The sequence below is a fragment of the Cervus elaphus genome, chromosome 4 (assembly GCF_910594005.1).
Source record: "Cervus elaphus chromosome 4, mCerEla1.1, whole genome shotgun sequence".
NCBI lineage: Eukaryota > Metazoa > Chordata > Mammalia > Artiodactyla > Cervidae > Cervus > Cervus elaphus.
Genome location: NC_057818.1, coordinates 44,034,981 through 44,051,774, shown reverse-complemented (window position 1 = coordinate 44,051,774; position 16,794 = coordinate 44,034,981). Strand labels below are relative to the sequence as shown.

Here is a 16,794-nt window from a genome sequence, read left to right as displayed (position 1 = left end):
CCCTTTCCTCTGCTCCCCGCGGGGTCCTAGCGCCCGGCACTGCGAGCCCGTGTGACCCTGGAGTACTTGCTCGGGGCGAGCGGAGCGGAGAGGTACTTTTGCGCGGAACCTGTGCGGGTGCCTGGGTATCAGAGAGAGACGCAAAATCCCGGTTCTCCTTGGCATCTCCAAGTGGCAGCGTGCTCTGGGCCGCACGTCGGAAACTGTTCCCTGCCCCCCACCCCGATCCCTTTTTTACGCAGCCTCCTTGCAGAGTACTCGGACCCGGACGGAACCGGTTCCAGCTTTTAAAGTGAGTCCGCGCCAGGGAAGCTCAGAGACCAAGACCTGCCTCTCCGCCCACCCCAATCAACTCTAACCCCCTGTGCGGCGTCGGGTGTTCCCGGGCTCCCTGGTCTTTGGCTGGAGGTGGGTGCCCTGGAGAGGCTAGAGAAGGGGGCCCTGCAGTCGACCACTCGTGCGCGGGGGCGACAACTCTACCGAGGGTGGGGCACCGCGCACCGGTCTCGGTTCGGCTGGCGACTCGGGAGGTAGTAGGCGTTGCCCCGCAGCCCCTCCCCTCCAGCGCTGAGCTCCAGCCCCACTCTCCGCCCTCTGCAGACCGCAGGCGCTAAGACCCAGGAGGCGCTGCGCCGTTGTCACCGTTTGGACACTAGAGGGCGACAAACCGCCCAGGTATAAATTCGGGCCCCGCGCGGGCCTGGCCATTCGCGACCGGGAGCTGAGCGGGCGCGAGCCGAGTAGGGGCTCTGGGTGGGCGGCGGCGGCAGCGGCGCCCCGCGCAGGCTGGAGGCCGCCGAGGCTCGCCATGCCGGGAGGACTTTAGCTCCCCCATGGAGTCGGCCGACTTCTACGAGGCGGAGCCGCGGCCCCCGATGAGCAGCCACCTCCAGAGCCCCCCACACGCGCCCAGCAGCGCCGCTTTCGGCTTTCCCCGGGGCGCGGGCCCCTCGCACCCCCCCGCCCCACCTGCCGCCCCGGAGCCTCTGGGCGGCATCTGCGAACACGAGACGTCCATCGACATCAGCGCCTACATCGACCCGGCCGCCTTCAACGACGAGTTCCTGGCCGACCTGTTCCAACACAGCCGGCAGCAGGAGAAGGCCAAGGCGGCCGCGGCCCCCGCAGGAGGCGGCAACGACTTTGACTACCCGGGCGCCCCCGTGGGCCCCGGCGGCGCCGTCATGCCCGGGGGGACGCACGGTCCCCCTCCCGGCTACGGCTGCGCGGCGGCCGGCTACCTGGACAGCAGGCTGGAGCCTCTGTACGAGCGGGTCGGGGCGCCGGCGCTGCGACCGCTGGTGATCAAGCAGGAGCCGCGCGAGGAGGACGAGGCGAAGCAGCTGGCGCTGGCCGGCCTCTTTCCCTACCAGCCGCCGCCGCCGCCGCCGCCGCCGCACTCGCACCCGCCGCCCGCTCACCTGGCCGCCCCGCACCTGCAGTTCCAGATCGCACACTGCGGCCAGACCACCATGCACCTGCAACCCGGCCACCCCACGCCGCCGCCCACGCCCGTGCCCAGCCCGCACCCAGCGCCCGCGCTCGGCGCCGCTGGCCTGCCAGGCCCCGGCGGCGCGCTCAAGGGGCTGGCCGCAGCTCACCCCGACCTCCGTGCGGGCGGCGGCGGCGGCGGCAAAGCCAAGAAGTCCGTGGACAAGAACAGCAACGAGTACCGGGTGCGGCGCGAGCGCAACAACATCGCGGTGCGCAAGAGCCGGGACAAGGCCAAGCAGCGCAACGTGGAGACGCAGCAGAAGGTGCTGGAGCTGACCAGTGACAATGACCGCCTGCGCAAGCGGGTGGAACAACTGAGCCGCGAACTGGACACGCTGCGGGGCATCTTCCGTCAGCTGCCCGAGAGCTCCCTGGTCAAGGCCATGGGCAACTGCGCGTGAGGCGCGCGGCGGCGGGACCGCCCTGGGCCGGCTGCCGGCTGGGACCCAGGGAGTGGCTTCGGGTCTCCGGATCTCAAGACTGCCCGAACCGCGTAAGCCAGGACCAGGAGATTCCGGTGCCGCCTGAGAGCCTGGCCTGCTGCGCGTGCCCCTTGCCTTCCTCTGCGCCGGACACGGTGCGTCTAAGATGAGGGGTCAGGCAGAGAAGAGAAGCGCCATGGGGCTGAGCCGGGAGCCCGGCAACTCTAGTATTAAAGGAATAACCCTGTGCCTTGGAAACGCAAACTCACCGCTCCGATTCCTACCGAGTAGGGGGAGCAAATATGTGCCTTGTCAATTTATTTGGAGGGTTCCTGCCCCCACGAGAGGAGGGGTGCAGGCCCCCGGCAAGAGGAAGGTTCAGGGAGCAGAGATCCCGATAAGCCAGCCCTGGCGGCAGCTCCTGAGCGCCTGTCTTTGGAGGGGAGGAAACACAGGGACTTGGGGCTTTGAACCTAAGGTTGTTCCCCTTGTTCTGCGTGAAGGTGGAGGGTCCCTAATGCCTTGCCTCTGAACTCCCAGCCTGCAACAGGCTGGGCTCTCTCGGGCAGAACTCACTGAGATGGATGTCACCAGGTGACCAGTGGGAGCCTGCGACCCCCAGTCAGATCAGAAAGCTAGGTCGAGGGTTAGCTAGGAGGACATATGTTCATGGGAGTGGTGGCCTGGTGGAAGCAGGGAACCTAGAGATCTGGTCTGGGGGTCTAGGGGGTGGTGAAGGGACACTGGACCATCAGCCTTGTCTGTACTGTATGTCGCCAGCATTGCCATATACACATGAAGCACAATCAGTCCATCCCAGAGGGACCGAAGTTATGAGAAGCTTTCCAAATATTTTGCTTTATCAGCCGACATCAACACTTGTATCTGGCCTCTCTGTGTCCCTGCGGTGCCTTGTGCAATGTGAATGTGCACGTCTATGCTAAACCACCATTTTATTTGGTTTTTGTTTTGTTTTGGTTTTGCTCAGAAACTTGCCAAAATGAGACTCTTCGTCAGCAGCTGCAGGGAGGGTCTGCGGCTCTCTTTCCTTTTGGTTTTGGGATTGTTTTTGCTCCCAGGGGAACCAAAGAGGCGAGGTGGGCTTCTCCTTCCCCCTCAGCTCTCCCTGGGGGTGGCTGTGGGCCTCGGTCCCCTCCGTCCCGGGCTGCCCACAGCCTGGTCTCCCCAGAGGCCCTGGCTCCGGGTCTGGAAGGGAGGTGGCCTCAGCCAGCGTTCACTCACCGATTCGATCGCTGGGCCTGGGAGCGGGGAGGGTGGCTTTGGTTCTCTTCTTTGGGGAGGACATAGAGTTTCATGCTAGATGTTTTATGTATTATATCTATAATATAAACATATCAAAGTCAGTTTTGGTGTCTCTTTAAAACTAGAAAATCTACTTCCAAGGTTTTCTGTGGGCCAGGTCACATTTGTGAATAATCACAGCATATTCTCTGGCCGAAAGCCTGACTTTCATTAGCTCTCCACCCATCCTGAGCCCCTCTTTACATTAAGGGGGTGACTTCTCCCAACCAAGGCAAATAAATGGCAGAAAGTAGACAAGACTCCAAGCTGAGAAGGCCACAGCCTGGAGAGGCTCCGGATGTGTGATGGGAAGAGGGGTGTGCGGAGGTATCACCAGGCCTTCGTGTGGCCTCTCACCTCCTGGGAGGAGAAGAGGGACTTGGAGAGGGGGCCCTCTGCCTGAAGTTGCCACAGCTTCTCTGGAACGCGGGCAGGCCTGGCCCAGGAGCTCCAGGCTCCAGAGGCCCTTTGACCACACTGACTTCCAGATCACTCCCAGCCCCAGCTCTGGAAGCCTTGCTCACACCTGCCTTTGCCCCAGCCCTCCGGCAGAACCGTGGGCGGGCAGGGATAGGCCACAAGCGGTAAGGACCCTCCACCCCTCCCCGCTGGCTCAGGCCCACGTGCCTGCTGCCTCTCCCAGCGGGGGCCCTGACAGGAGCCCTCCACCCAGCCCTCCTCACCTGCCCTGCCCCAGCCCGCCCAGGAAGGGGGACCCACGGCAGGCCTGCACTGGATGTCTGGCCCTTCCCCACACACTGCCTGGAAGGCAAGGAACAGGCCCAGCGTTTGTCTACCCACTGTGCCCACCCCGGACCAAGCCCCGACTCCAACAACTGCCCCATGAGGACAGGTATCCGGGATCCCCCTCCTCCTAGCAGCAGTGCTGAACTACCAAGGGAGGGCACGCACTCATGCCCGCAAGAAGAGGGCCCAGGAGGAAGTAACCCAGGACCCAGGGCTTTCAGAGTTGACTCTCTCTGAGGGTAAAAGGCAAAACTCTTTGCCTTCTGTTTTCACCCCGAGACAGTTCACTTGAGCAGCTGATGCCATATGTCAACGTGGGCTGTGACCATTTCAAGAAATTACACATTCTTTTTAAATTCTGAAAATTTTCGCTTCACCTGCCCGTGTCGTGAATGGGGTGACTTACCCGCCTCCCACCCCACTCCCCCACCTCCTCCGCCGCCCTATCTCTCCGTCCGTCTTGCCTCCTCCTCACCCTTGGCCGCCCTTGGTGGAGGAAAGGCCGAGGGCCCCGGTGAGGAGGCGGCAGCCTGCCCCGCTGCCTGGGAACCAAGGAGGCAGAGCCCCACCGCCTGCCTAGAGGCCTGGGGCAGGCCACAGCTTGCTAGGCCCCAGCAAACCCTCTCTGAGTTCAGTGCTAATTCCAGTTTTTCTTGTTTGAGGGGGCCAAGCCTCGGCTTCCCCCTTTGCCCCCAGAACAGATCCCGAGACAAACGGGGGAGGGGCGCCCCGCCTGCCCTCATGCCTCTCTCTCCGGTTCCACTGTCCCAACTCCAGGGATTTCCTCTTTCAAAGCTGTCTGCTCACGAAAGGACACCCCTCCTGCCACAGACCCTGGGGTCCAAGGCAGGCTTTGTCGGGGACAAGACAGCCCCAGGAAAGGGGTGGGGCCTATGAGGCCCCCAGTAGGGTCCCCAGTAGACAGAGCAACCCACTTGGGGGGAGGGGGAGCGTGGGGTGAACCTGCCTGGCACGTGTGCTGTGCCAAGCCAGAGGGGCCCCCACAGAGAGCTGATCCTTACCACCCACTGCTTCCTGAAGGGGCCCTCACGGTTCCCCTCCTGACTACAGCCTTCATGAAGACCTACTTCAAGAGTCTGGCACGAGAACACACCCCAAGTATTAATCGGATGCCTACTTATGCCGGGGGTGGGGGGGTGTGGAACGCACAGGCCTGTGGACCCGAGATGTTCTTCAAGGACGACAGGGCAATAAGGGGAAGTTCAAAGTGGAGTAGAGGCCCCCAGGGAAGGCTTCTTGGAGGCAGCAGTTTTGACCAAGACCCGGCCATGGACCAAGTCCACTGTGCCTGGCTGCCTCTCCTATGAGGGGTGACAGAGACCTCAGCCCCTCAGTAGACCTCTGGAGCCCAGGGTCCCCTGAGAGCGCTGTTCAGGGGAGCCAGACTCCAGGGAAGGAGCAAAGGCAGAAGGGAGATGGGGAGGTGCCCCTTTGCACCGGATGCCTCCTGATGGTTGTCGCCGTGTCCCCCTTATCTTCTGGATCTCCTGGGAATCTGTGAACACGGGGCTTGGCCCTGACACCTGTGATGAGCCATTGGGACTGGTGAGGAGTGTCTGCCGCTCCCAGGTCTCCCGCCCCCACCTTCCCAGGCAGGAACCTGCCACATCTCCTCTCAGAGAGCTGTCGATTTCCTGGGAGGAAATGGGGAGTGGGGAGGAAGGAGGAGGCCACTCATGGAGCAGGTCAAGGGGGAAACCCTGACATTGCTCAGCCACGAAGCTCACCTTCCAGGCACCCACAGGCCTTCCACAGACACGGAGCCGCGTCCATGCCTGGACCGAGGCACTATTCCTTCTGCTCCTTCCTACGCTGGCGGGAAGGGCAGGGCTTTACTCTTCTTCAGGTGAAACTAAACCACAGGCGCCTCACCTTCGAAAGGTCTTTCTTGTTTCTCTGAAAGTCTCTCGCTATCTCCCTTCTCAGGACACCCCTGCTCCTCCCCCTCCCTCAAACGCCTTTCTGTGGATGGAGGATTTGACGCAAGCAGAGACATAGGAAAGATACCAATTCACTATCAAAGCATCCTAGCCCCATCCCAGAGCAATTAAAAAGCCAGATGGAATCTCTGGGAAAACGGCATTAATAACGCGAACAATCTGTGCAGGCCGGCAGGGACCCAGGAACTGCGGGCGGGGGCGGGGAGAGGCTGGGGTGCTGGAGTATGAGCTCAGAGCGAGGGCTCCGCTCGCTGTGGCCAGCCGGGGAAGAGGCCTTCACAAAGGACATGTCTCGGCCTAGGTCTGGCCACAGCTGGGCTGTCCCCTCTGGCCCCTGCAGGGCCCACTGTGCCTTCTGCATCCTGGTCGCTGAGAGCCAGGCAAATGTGGAACCCATTACTCAGGCAGCCACAGCCTCGGCCAGCCCCTTTCTGGCACCCAAGAGCTTTGCTTCTCTTCACTTTTGTTTTTGTTTATTATTTTTCTAGCCTTCTGGCCCCACCCATCTGAAACAGGCCTCCCTGGGTGCATGTCGCCCAAAGATTTCCTTTCTCTTCATTAGCTGTGTCCAAACCTACTGCCCATTCCTGAGGACAGCAGGAGGTGGTGTTGGGGAACCCCGTGGGCCTGAACCCCAGGCACTCCCTTTAGATTGCAGAGCAGCAGGCAGGCAGTCCTGGCAGGACCAGCTGAGCTCTCAGAGGTTGTAATGATTGCTAGGGGAGCTGGGCACAGGGGGTCTGCCTGGCTGCCTTGTGGGGCCTAGAAGGGGTTGAATGAGCCCCACAGGCAAAGAAACTTCTGCTGCTCTGAAGCCTTTTCTAGGCCGAGCCAAAGCAGACACTTCCATAGCCCCATTTTTCAGACCATGGTTTGGAGCCCCACCCAGGGTGGACTTAAAGATGTGGTTTTCTTATATCCATCAAGTTGGGATGGGAATTGGTGTTATTAAAAACATCCTTTGTGATTCTTACATACCCAGGGAGCCACTTTCTGAACTTCATCTTCTCCTTCCCCATCCTTACCCTCCACCCTCATCCTCCCTGGAGACTGTTCTCTTCCAGGTCTCTAGAGCTAAGGCACCCGAGCTTGCCTGGGATCCTGCCTTTCTTGGCCCCTGGCTGAATCTGGCCCCCATGGACGTCCAGTGTCTGGCCCACAACAGGTCTTCAACACCTGTGTCTGAATGCACGGATCTCTCTGCAACTCGTCTCTCACCCTTAAAAAAAAAAACATCCACACCCTCTAGCTCCATGCAGGGTCTGGGGGAGAGGGGGTTGGCCTGAGGTTCACCAAGCAGGGGTTAGAGGGTCGGGAGGTAACACAGGGCACCAGAGATAAGGCTGCACCAGGCTGGCCCACTCTAGATGAGTCGTTGCTTCTACCAAGTTAATTTTTAAAAGCAAGAATCCTACGAAAGGTGACCTATCCAGTTCTAGATAATCCTCAACACGTCTGTGTGATTAGCTCACCTCCAAGTCTAGCTGGGCCCCAGCAGGACGGTTGTACTGGTGGGGAGTATACAGGGAGGAGGTGGGATTCCAGGAGAAGGGGGAGAGGGTTGGAGGGGGGCAGCGTGCCCCAAGCCTGCGGGGGCTGCTCAGAGACACCGGGCAGCTGGGGTCATGGTGTTTCTGATAGATCTTTCAGCCCTTGTATCTCCCCTTTTGTGTCTCCCTAGGGTGATGGCCCAAGAGTGGAAAGCATCGGTGACCAAATATGGTGGCCTAGAGTCAGAACATGTCACCCGGTGACCAAGACAGAGTCGAAAGGGAGTCATCAGGGCCTGACCCAAGCCTGCTTCTTGGCGGGTGGCAAGAAAATATTCCTGCTTCTTGGCAGGTGGCAGCCAAGCTTTCCCCAGGAAGTAAGCCTGTCCTTCCGGAGCAGTCCCTGGCCCTACTCTACCTAGCCAGGGAGGGCTCAGCAAGTCTACCCCCTTCCCCCAGCCAACACAAGTGTTTTCCCTGGAGTCCCCCAGGATCCGGGCCGCTCGGGCTGGTGAGGAAACATGGCTGATTTACGGCGTCCCTTCCGGCTCACACACCAGGCATTCATCTCAGCTGGATGTGACAGCCCCTGTTCCCGAGAACAGGGACGAGAGGTGTCAGGGCTGGGGTGCCTGCCCCAGAGGGAGCCGCTGTGGCCTTCCACATCAGGTTCGGACCCGTCTCAGGTAGCCTCCTCAAGTGATTTACAATTTGCAAACACGTTTTATTTGATTCCTCAGTTTTGCTAGAGCAATTACAGTGACTCAGCATGACAAATCACTCCCAACACGGTGTCTACGCACTGTTAGGAAATGCATTTCCTTCACTATTTTGCCTGGTGCGGCAACATTTTAAAAATAGACTCATTCACTGTACTTGAAGGCAATTTGTTCCAAATTTTCCCACTAATTTGATTTTAATCTGATATTTAAAATTCGTGTGACCACATTCCCACTGATTTATAGGGAATAAGCCCTACCTGGCAGCAGTTTAACTGGCCTTCATCCAAGAGTCCACAGGACGAAGGATTTATCCTGGGACAATTCGAAGGCATGGGAGTCTGTGCTGCTTAACTCTACGTCTAGTTCAGCCTTGCAGGTGCCTCTCACCTGCGGCCAGCAAGTGTGGGCTGGAGGTCGCTGCCACTCTCCTGCAGAGCCCTGGCACACGATAGGTCAACAGTCCTTGTTGAGTGGATGCATCCAGCCCAGATGACCTGGCATGATACACCCACCGCTGAGCTGGGTGCTGGAGGAAAGCACTTTGTTCACATTTGATGAATAGAAGTTTCCTCTTGCTCCCATCCTAGGGTTGGAATGGGCCACTGGAGGTGGGCCTGAGGCACTGGCTCCACCCGACTCCTGGCTTTGCCTCTTACTGTCTGTGGGGGCCCTCACCAAGTCTATTCATTTCTGTGGGCTTCAGTTTCCTTTTATGCAAAAGGTATGCAAAACAAGTCCCACATCACGGAGCTGTTGTGAAAGGTAAACAGGCAAAGCTTGTGAGACACTTGGCTCAAACTGATGAGATTGCCATCTCTGAGAGTTAGGGCAGGAGGCAGAGTGGGCGCGAAGGCCACGCCCAGTCCCTGAAAACTCTCCTGGAAGGAGACAGTCATCTGAATAATTTAGGGCAAAAATCCTTGTACCCGGAATAACCGAGTTCCTGAAGTCACTTTAATGTCGCTTAGATTTTTTTCCCCATGAGACCTTCCATTTGCTCAGGAAGCACTTAATGAGTTCCTCCTGGGTGCAGAACCCTCTTCTCTATGACCCTGAAGGGTGAGAAGAGGTCACACCCTCTCCACTGCTCTCAGCAGAGCAGGTGAGAACACCCCGTGTGTGTCATGGTAGAAGTTTCTTGATACTAGTGTTGAATCCCATGAGATGACTCCTGGTTAGTGAGGACAAGCATTCTCACACTTGGGGGGTATCAGCCTCCCCAAGTCCTGAAAGACACCCCCTCCCCGCTCCCCTGATCCTTCCCCTCACTAACTCCTTTCCATCTTGGGGGCTGGGACCCCAGCTAGGAGGGTGGCCTTGCCTCCTCCGTTACTGCTGAATGGGAGTGGAGGGTATGCTGGTGTGTCAGGGACACGGGGTGTGGGGGGACATCTCCCATGCCCTTGCCTCCCTCAGCTCCCCACTGGGTCACAGCAGCCCTTGGCCAACCAGCTGGTTCCCATTTGCCAGCCCAGCTCGAGTCCAGGAAGTGAGGGGAGGAGGCTGCCCTGGGCCCTGTGGGGTGGCCGAGCTGGGCTCACACGACCAAGGCAGTCCCTGAGGTGCAAGGAGGCTGAGAAGGCCTTCCCCAGAGCTGGGGCCCCCCACAGGAAAGAGCTCTGGAACTGACCCTGCTTCTCCCTTGGCTGCTGGGAACGCCACCGCGAGAGTAACTCGAGTTAATGAGCAAACTCCTCAGGAAAGGGAGGCAGGCGGCCTTCCTCTGGGGCACCTCCGCACAGGAAGCAGTTGGCTGCCACTTGTCAAGGGAGGGCTGGAGAAGGGATAGGCTACCCACTCCAGTATTCTTGGGCTTCGCTTGTGGCTCAGCTGGTAAAGAATCCACACGCAATGCGGGAGACCTGGGTTTGATCACTGGGTTGGGAAGATCCCCTGGAGAAGGGAAAGGCTACCCCCTCCAGTATTCTGGCCTGGAGAATTCCATGGTCTGTAATAGTCCAAGGGGTTGCAAAGAGTTGAACATGACTGAGTGACTTTCACTTTGTCAAGGCAGGGCAGCAGGAAACCAGAGGGGCCTGGAGGCCCTCAACCATTGGCTCCTCCACAGCCGGCTCAGCCTGGAAAGGAGAGCAGGCAACTCCCTGGGGAGAGTGTGGCCATGGGGTGCGGGCAGGGGTGCAAGAGTTTGCTGTGGGCATATAGACTCGGCTGATTCTGAACCTCCGGCTGGAGGCGCTTTCAGGCCCAGGAGGAGTGGCAAGTGCTCCCAAGAGCAATTCCCAAGTTCACCAAGGCTTGACCTCTATTCGGGGAGCGATCTCACCTGGGAGGGCATGTGAGTCATGGGCCAGGCCCCTGAGCTGAGGAGGGGAGGTAGGGACGATGGCTCTGAGCCTGAAGTATGTCAGAGGCGAGATGAGCATCTTGAGTGATGTGCCGTTTATGTAATTATGTGGGGCAGCGCTGCCCAGGGTGTGTGTGAGGCGAGCTGGAAAGGACAGCAGCGCTCTCGGGTCCTCTAATCGCCAACTGAGCTGCAGCCCAGGCTCCCCGGGGCCCCAGATGCTCGCCAAGGAGCCTGGTCTGCCAGGACCGGTGATGAGACCCAGGGCAGGGGCAGGATCACCACCGGGGCCCCTACACTCTGCATCCGGTGGGAGAGTTTCGCCCTCTCCACCCCCAAATCCCCTCAGGGGAGTGATACACTCATGTATTTCTAAGTCTCTCCTTACGGGCCATATTCCATGACACCCTCTCCCTCCCCTGCCTCGGCCCAGCATTCCTCAACTTAATCTACTTGAGTTCTTCATTTTAAAAATTAAATCAACTGCATGTTGCTTGGAATATCTTAGAGGATTTCAGAAATTGGAAGGGCGTGTCTGAGACACCGCAGAGCCAGGTTTGGGGGCCTACACAAGCACACACACCGCCCCACCCTCCCACCATCTTCACCCATCATAGGCTTTCCCCATGAGACAAGCCACTGGGATGGTACCCCCAACAGCACAGTGGTTTGGAGAGACCTGCTGCTGGGGGTGGGGAGATGGTTACACAAGGGCTGGGCCTGCATCGCCACCCAACCGGGGGCGTGAGATCGTGAGTGTCCTTGCCTGATCACACACGGGCTGTGTGACCTAGCGCAGGTTTGGCAGCCTCTCTGTTTGAGCGTGCCTGAGAGGTGTGCCGGATTCCCAGAGGCAAGATGATGAATGGGTGTCCCTGCAGAACAGAGCAACCACAAGAACCTGATCCCAGGACGAGTCACCCAGAGGAGGACAAGGACCAGGCCACCTGGCAGCCAAGAGTGTGAGTCAGAGACAAACTAGCATTGACATATATGCACCACCAGGTGTGAAATAGATGGCTGGTGGGAAGCTGCCGTATAAAACAGGGCGCTCAGCTCGGTGCTCTGTGATGACCTAGAGGGGTGGGATGGTGGGATGGAGGGAGATTCAATAGGAAGGGGATCTATGTATGCTTATAGCCGATATCATGTTGTTGTACAGCAGAATCCAACACAACATTGTAAAGAAATTATCCTCCAATTAACAATTAAAAAAAAAAAAGAAACAAACTATCCACCTGCCAGCCAGGTCACTTTCCCACATTGCTAAGAGCGCTCAGGCTTAAAAACCAGAGGGAGGCGGGATCAAGGGTTGGGCATTTCCCCTCCTGCCTCTGGAGCCCGGCTTCAAGATCCAGGTGACAGTGAAGACAGTGGTGCTCCTTGGCTCATGTTGGGACCTGGGGCTGAAGGGCCCTCAAGTGGGGCTGGCATCATCAAGGCTTCTTCTGCTATGGCAAAAGGACACTCTAGCATCACCTCCTCTTTTAGATCCAGGCCCCCTCCACTCCTCCCCCGCCAGGATCAGATCAAATCAGCCAATGAGTCAGTAAGTCTCCACCAAGCACCTCTGAGAGCCAAGATGGGAGTCTAGGTACAAGGAGACCCAGGTCAGAGGAGAGAAGAGGCACAGTGTCTAGGAGAAGGAGGTCACCATCAGTACTGAATGAGAATGCCCCCCAGCCATGCCACTGTACCTCCCTCCTGACCATGGAGGGATCCTAGGGATTGGCATTCTGCTATCTCCCAGTGACGGGTCAGCAAGGCCTGCAGGAGGGCAGAAGGAACAGGAGGCTGAAGCTGGAGGGTCATCTCAGGCCTTTCCCAATTGTTCCTAAGAAGGCAGGGGTGAACTGCAGAGGCAAGGGACAGGCAGGAGTCAATGTTTCACTTTTTTCGTGTCTTTTGCTACATTGGGCTTGGCATTGTACAACATCATGGCCCTTGGCCAAGAGCAAACTGCGTCCAGAATCTCCCATTAGTATTCTTTGAGCTCGTCTGAAACACGGAGCTATATCACCAAAGCACAACTAATCATTAAAGGGTTCAGTGCCTTTCTCATGTGCTCATTCTTTGGTTCCAGAAAATTCTTATCCATTAATCCTTAAAGTATTACTTCTTCTCCACTTCTCTCCTCTCCTTAGGGGACAATATCAATCATATGTTACACCTTCTCTTCCTCTTTACGTCATATCATCTCTTCCATATTTTCTTCCTTTTGTCTCTATGTGCTACATTTGTGATAATTTCCTCGGACTTCTCTTCTAATTCCCCAATTCTCTTCTCAACTGTGTTTCCTCAGCTATTAGACCATGGAGGTCTTAATTTGGGTTATTGCAGTTTTACTTCTAGAGACTCAACTTGATTCTTTTGCAGATCGACTATGTTACTTTTCATGGATTCTCATTCCCTGCAGTTATTTGTAAGCATATCATATTTCTTTAAACATCACATGCACAGTTCTTTCATAGTCAATAACTTGAAGTCTTAAGGGTCTATTTCCGTTTCCTGTTGATTCTTCTAGTTTTTGCTCTAGTGCTTCATTTTCTTGTGTGTCTAATCTTCTTTGACCACGTGCTAATCATTGTTTTAGAAAAAATTGTAAGAAAAATCTTGGATTTAGCACAACAATCCCTTCCGCTAGAGAGCATTTTTATTTGCTCCTGCCAAACAGTGAGGAATACGCCAGTTCAGGGCCACCTTATTCCACCTGTAAGGCTAACTCACCTAGGAGATGAGACTTAGATTGCAACCTCATGTGAGGGCTGGTCTACTTCTGGTTCACCCTTATCCTGAGAGTGTAGCTCCTGGAGTTCCATACCAGCATGGGGGGTGGAGTGTCTTATTACATGGCCCCAACTTTGTGAGCTCTGAGATTTGATTTCTGTCTCTCTCATTCATGAGGCTGTCAAAATAAAATTCAAATTGGTTGGATCAGACAAGGCCTCAAGGGAAAAAAGTGGCTTCTCCTCTTGCTTATCTGTCTAGATTCCTTTCACCCGGTTTTGGCCTGGCATTTCAGTGCTTTTAATACATTTTAAAAATTTTATCCAGCATTTTTAGTTGTTTTGAGGGCAAGGATGGGCCCAAATCCCCTAACCTGCCATTACTGGAGTAAAAGCACTTGTGAGTGTCTGCTGTGTGCCCATCACGTGCTGGGCAGAGCAGAAAACTAGACAGACAGAGTGGGCTCTTGCGGTACTCACCGACTGTCTCTCTAGGGAGACAGACAATAAACAAAGAGTTACTCAATTGATTAGTTAACTACAGTTGTAAGGCATATTGTGAAGTAAGATTTGGGAGTGACGAGAAGGAACCCTTGCTGGCTCTGTGGGCTCAGGGAAGTCATTCCTAGAGATGCGGTTTTTAAGCTGAGATCTGAAGAATTGATGGGATTTATAAATAGTTGGGGGCTGGATGGACAGCATCCAGATGGAGGGAAATGCATGTTCCCATCTCTGCAGTAGGAAGGAGCATGGCCTTCTAGGTCCTGAAGAACATCCAGTGTGGCGGCCACAGTGCCTGGCATGGGGGGTGGAGGATGAGAGGTGAGGCCGGAGGTCAGCTGGGTCAGACAATCAGGCTCTCACAAGCAAGGGTTCAGACTTTGGTCAATACGCCAAAAGCCGCAGAAGCCATGGAGACCATCAAGATCAGGCTTGCTTATTACAGTGCCTCTGCTGAAGTGCAAGGGGTGAGCACCCAGCGTTGGTCAGGCCAGTGAGGGAGCTTTGTAGCCCAGAGGTGGAAAAATTCAAGGGATGGTTAGGGGATAAGAGAAGAAGGATTTCCACCAAGCTTGACCATTTTGTTATCCCAGAATGCCTTCCGCAATCCTGCTGGGTTGTCTTCATTTGCCCTCAGATCAACTTGACACCTGCTCTGTCTGCTCTCTGCCCTGTGAGTCTGGCCTAGGTGGGCCACACTGAGGGCCTCCTGGGCCTCTGGCTTCCTGTTGGGTTTGGCCAATGGTAGGTACCAGCCGGAAATGACAGGGAGGAAGGAGAGAGATGGGGGTGCATTTTATCTCTGCTCTCTTCCTGCTGCAGCACCCCATCTGCAAGTCGACGAGACTAGAGCCCACCTCAGGTGCCTGGGGCTCTGCCCTCCGTGGGTCTAGTTCTCGTGGGGCTCTGGCAGCACGAAGGCTTGCCTCACCTCTGGAGCACTGCTGGTGCCCACGGCTGCTGTGACCTGGGGGCCTCCTTGATTTCTTCAACCTGGGTCACACCCCGCCAGCGGTCCCCCTTTGTTAACATCCCTCTACTGGAAGTAGCAAGGTTGAGTCTGGTTTTCTCCCAAGGGCCCTTGAGTGACCACCAAGACTCAGGTTTTTTTGCATCAAAGAATCTGGAGACGCGAATCTGTCTGGCAGTCCTGGGGAAGGGCCAGTCCCTCATGGCAGCCAACGGGGTGGTGTCAGAACCACATGAAGGCCCCGCCGCCATCTGCGTTCCGTAAACACACACCCGCGTGCGTGCAGGGCGAGCCAGAGCCCAGTGACAACCACGGCTGTGACAATTTCATAGAGCCCCCGTATCAGAGAGGACAGAGGTAATTAGGAAAATCATAAACATTTCTGGTGTCTTCCGTCCGGCTGCTGGGAGCTCCAAAGATGTTGCTTTCCAATCCGCAGTCACATTCAGGTTCCAGACACTTCTTAAAAGAAGTGTCCCAGTGGCTGGGGTCAGAGTGCATCTGATTTCTGGGGTGAATGTGATGGGCCCACTGCTGAGCTTAGTTCTGGAAGAATCCTGACCCCACTCCCTGCTCTCTTCCTCCCTCTCCTCCACTTCCCGCTTCCCCGCCTCCCTCCCGAGCTGAAGCTCCCTCTCTTCACTTTCACTTTGGAGATGTGTGCCTGAAGCCTCCACTCAGAGGCTGACAGATGCTGAGAACTGGGCTCCCAAACATCGTGGGTTCATTTCCACCCCCGCCCCGTCAGCCCCTGTGCTGAGGGCAGAGAACCGAGGGCAAGGAGAAAAAGATGAAACCTCGTGGCAGAGGTTGCCTGGGTGGTCAGGGTAAGGTCTCCCTGGGAGGAGGCAGTGTTCAGGGGACACCAAAGTGATGAGAAAGATCCAGGCGCTCAGAGGGCTTCTCCTCTGAGAAGTAGAGAAAAAGAGCAAAGGTCCAGGGAAAGGCCAGGAGCTGGGATGGTGGTGGGGAGGGGGCCGGGGCAGAAGATGAAGCCGGAGAGCCAGGCGGAGACCAGCCCGCTGGTAGCTTTGGAGTGGAGCTGCCCCGCATCCCACTGACACAAAGGAAGGAGCCCTCGTTTACCTAGTTTCCTCCTGCTGTTTCAGCACAATTGTTTAATAGCACCCCCTTGACTCACAAAGTACCCTTGCTTATTCAGTAAATGACACGGTCGCCTTCCTTACAGGATAGAGCAAAGAAATCTAGGTTTTTCATATTTTAATGGCCACAGGAAGCCATCAGAGGATTTCAAGCAGGGGAGGGACCGAATCCAAGCCTTTTCCTTCATTCACCAAATATTTACCGCATTGTCCTCCTTGGCTCTGGGGCACAGGACTGAGCCCCACTTGGCAGGCCTGCCCTCATGGAGTTTACATTCCACTGTTAGAAATGCTAACACATGTCTAACAAAAGGAACTAACTCTCCACCGTTGGTGCCCTCGACAACTGGAGGTGCCCACTGGACGGATGAAAAGATGAAGCCAAAGGAGTATCTTGCTGGTTGGTTTTCTACATGTAGTCACTGGAAAATCCTAAGCTATATTCCATGAAGTGTGCCCCCAGATTTGCCCCTGAGGGAGGTTTCCATGGGGAACTACTTGTAATATAGCTTGCCCTTGCCTCCCCTTTCACCCACATACCTAGGTTTCCATGGTTGGTGAGGCTGGCCGTGTGTGGTTTGCACTGACTGGGCCCTCACTCCAGGCTGGTCCTTAGCTCTAGGTAACGGGCTTACAAACGCTCACAGAATCCTAGCTTGAGTGGTCTGAATAGAAAGGAGCATTTGATACTGGCACCTCTCACCCAAAATCCTGTCTCTGTGCCAGGCATGGAGCCAAGTGCAATGAGGAGGAGAAAACACGGCCAGATGTGTCCTCAGGCACAGCTGGATCCAGCAGCCTGAGTGGGTCATCAAGAGTCCCCTCTCACTGCATTTCCTGATTTGCCATCCTTCATGCTGCCTTCAGTTTCCCTTACTTCCCAGTGACCCGAGACCTCTAAACAAATACCCAGCAACCCAGAAGAGAGCTTGGATTTTTTTATTGGTTCTGTCAAAAGTCCTCAAATTGGATTCTCTTGGACCATATTCTCCTCATTGAACCAGCTACTCTCTCCAGGAGGATGGGTGACCCTAACTGGCCAATCCTGAGT

At 56.3% G+C, this 16,794-nt stretch overlaps 1 protein-coding gene across 1 annotated transcript; it reads left to right on the top strand.

The window, feature by feature from the left end:
* Positions 1 to 664: 664 nt before the first annotated feature.
* On the top strand, positions 665 to 3,280 carry CEBPA (CCAAT enhancer binding protein alpha). The gene has a single exon (XM_043899086.1). The coding sequence runs from the start codon at positions 834 to 836 to the stop codon at positions 1,893 to 1,895; it is 1,062 nt and encodes a 353-aa protein (XP_043755021.1). The 5' UTR covers positions 665 to 833; the 3' UTR covers positions 1,896 to 3,280.
* Positions 3,281 to 16,794: the final 13,514 nt, after the last annotated feature.

What these genes read in the sequence shown, in the direction of transcription:
- CEBPA (XM_043899086.1), top strand. Translation starts at nt 834, where the DNA reads ATGGAGTCGGCCGACTTCTACGAGGCGGAGCCGCGGCCCCCGATGAGC.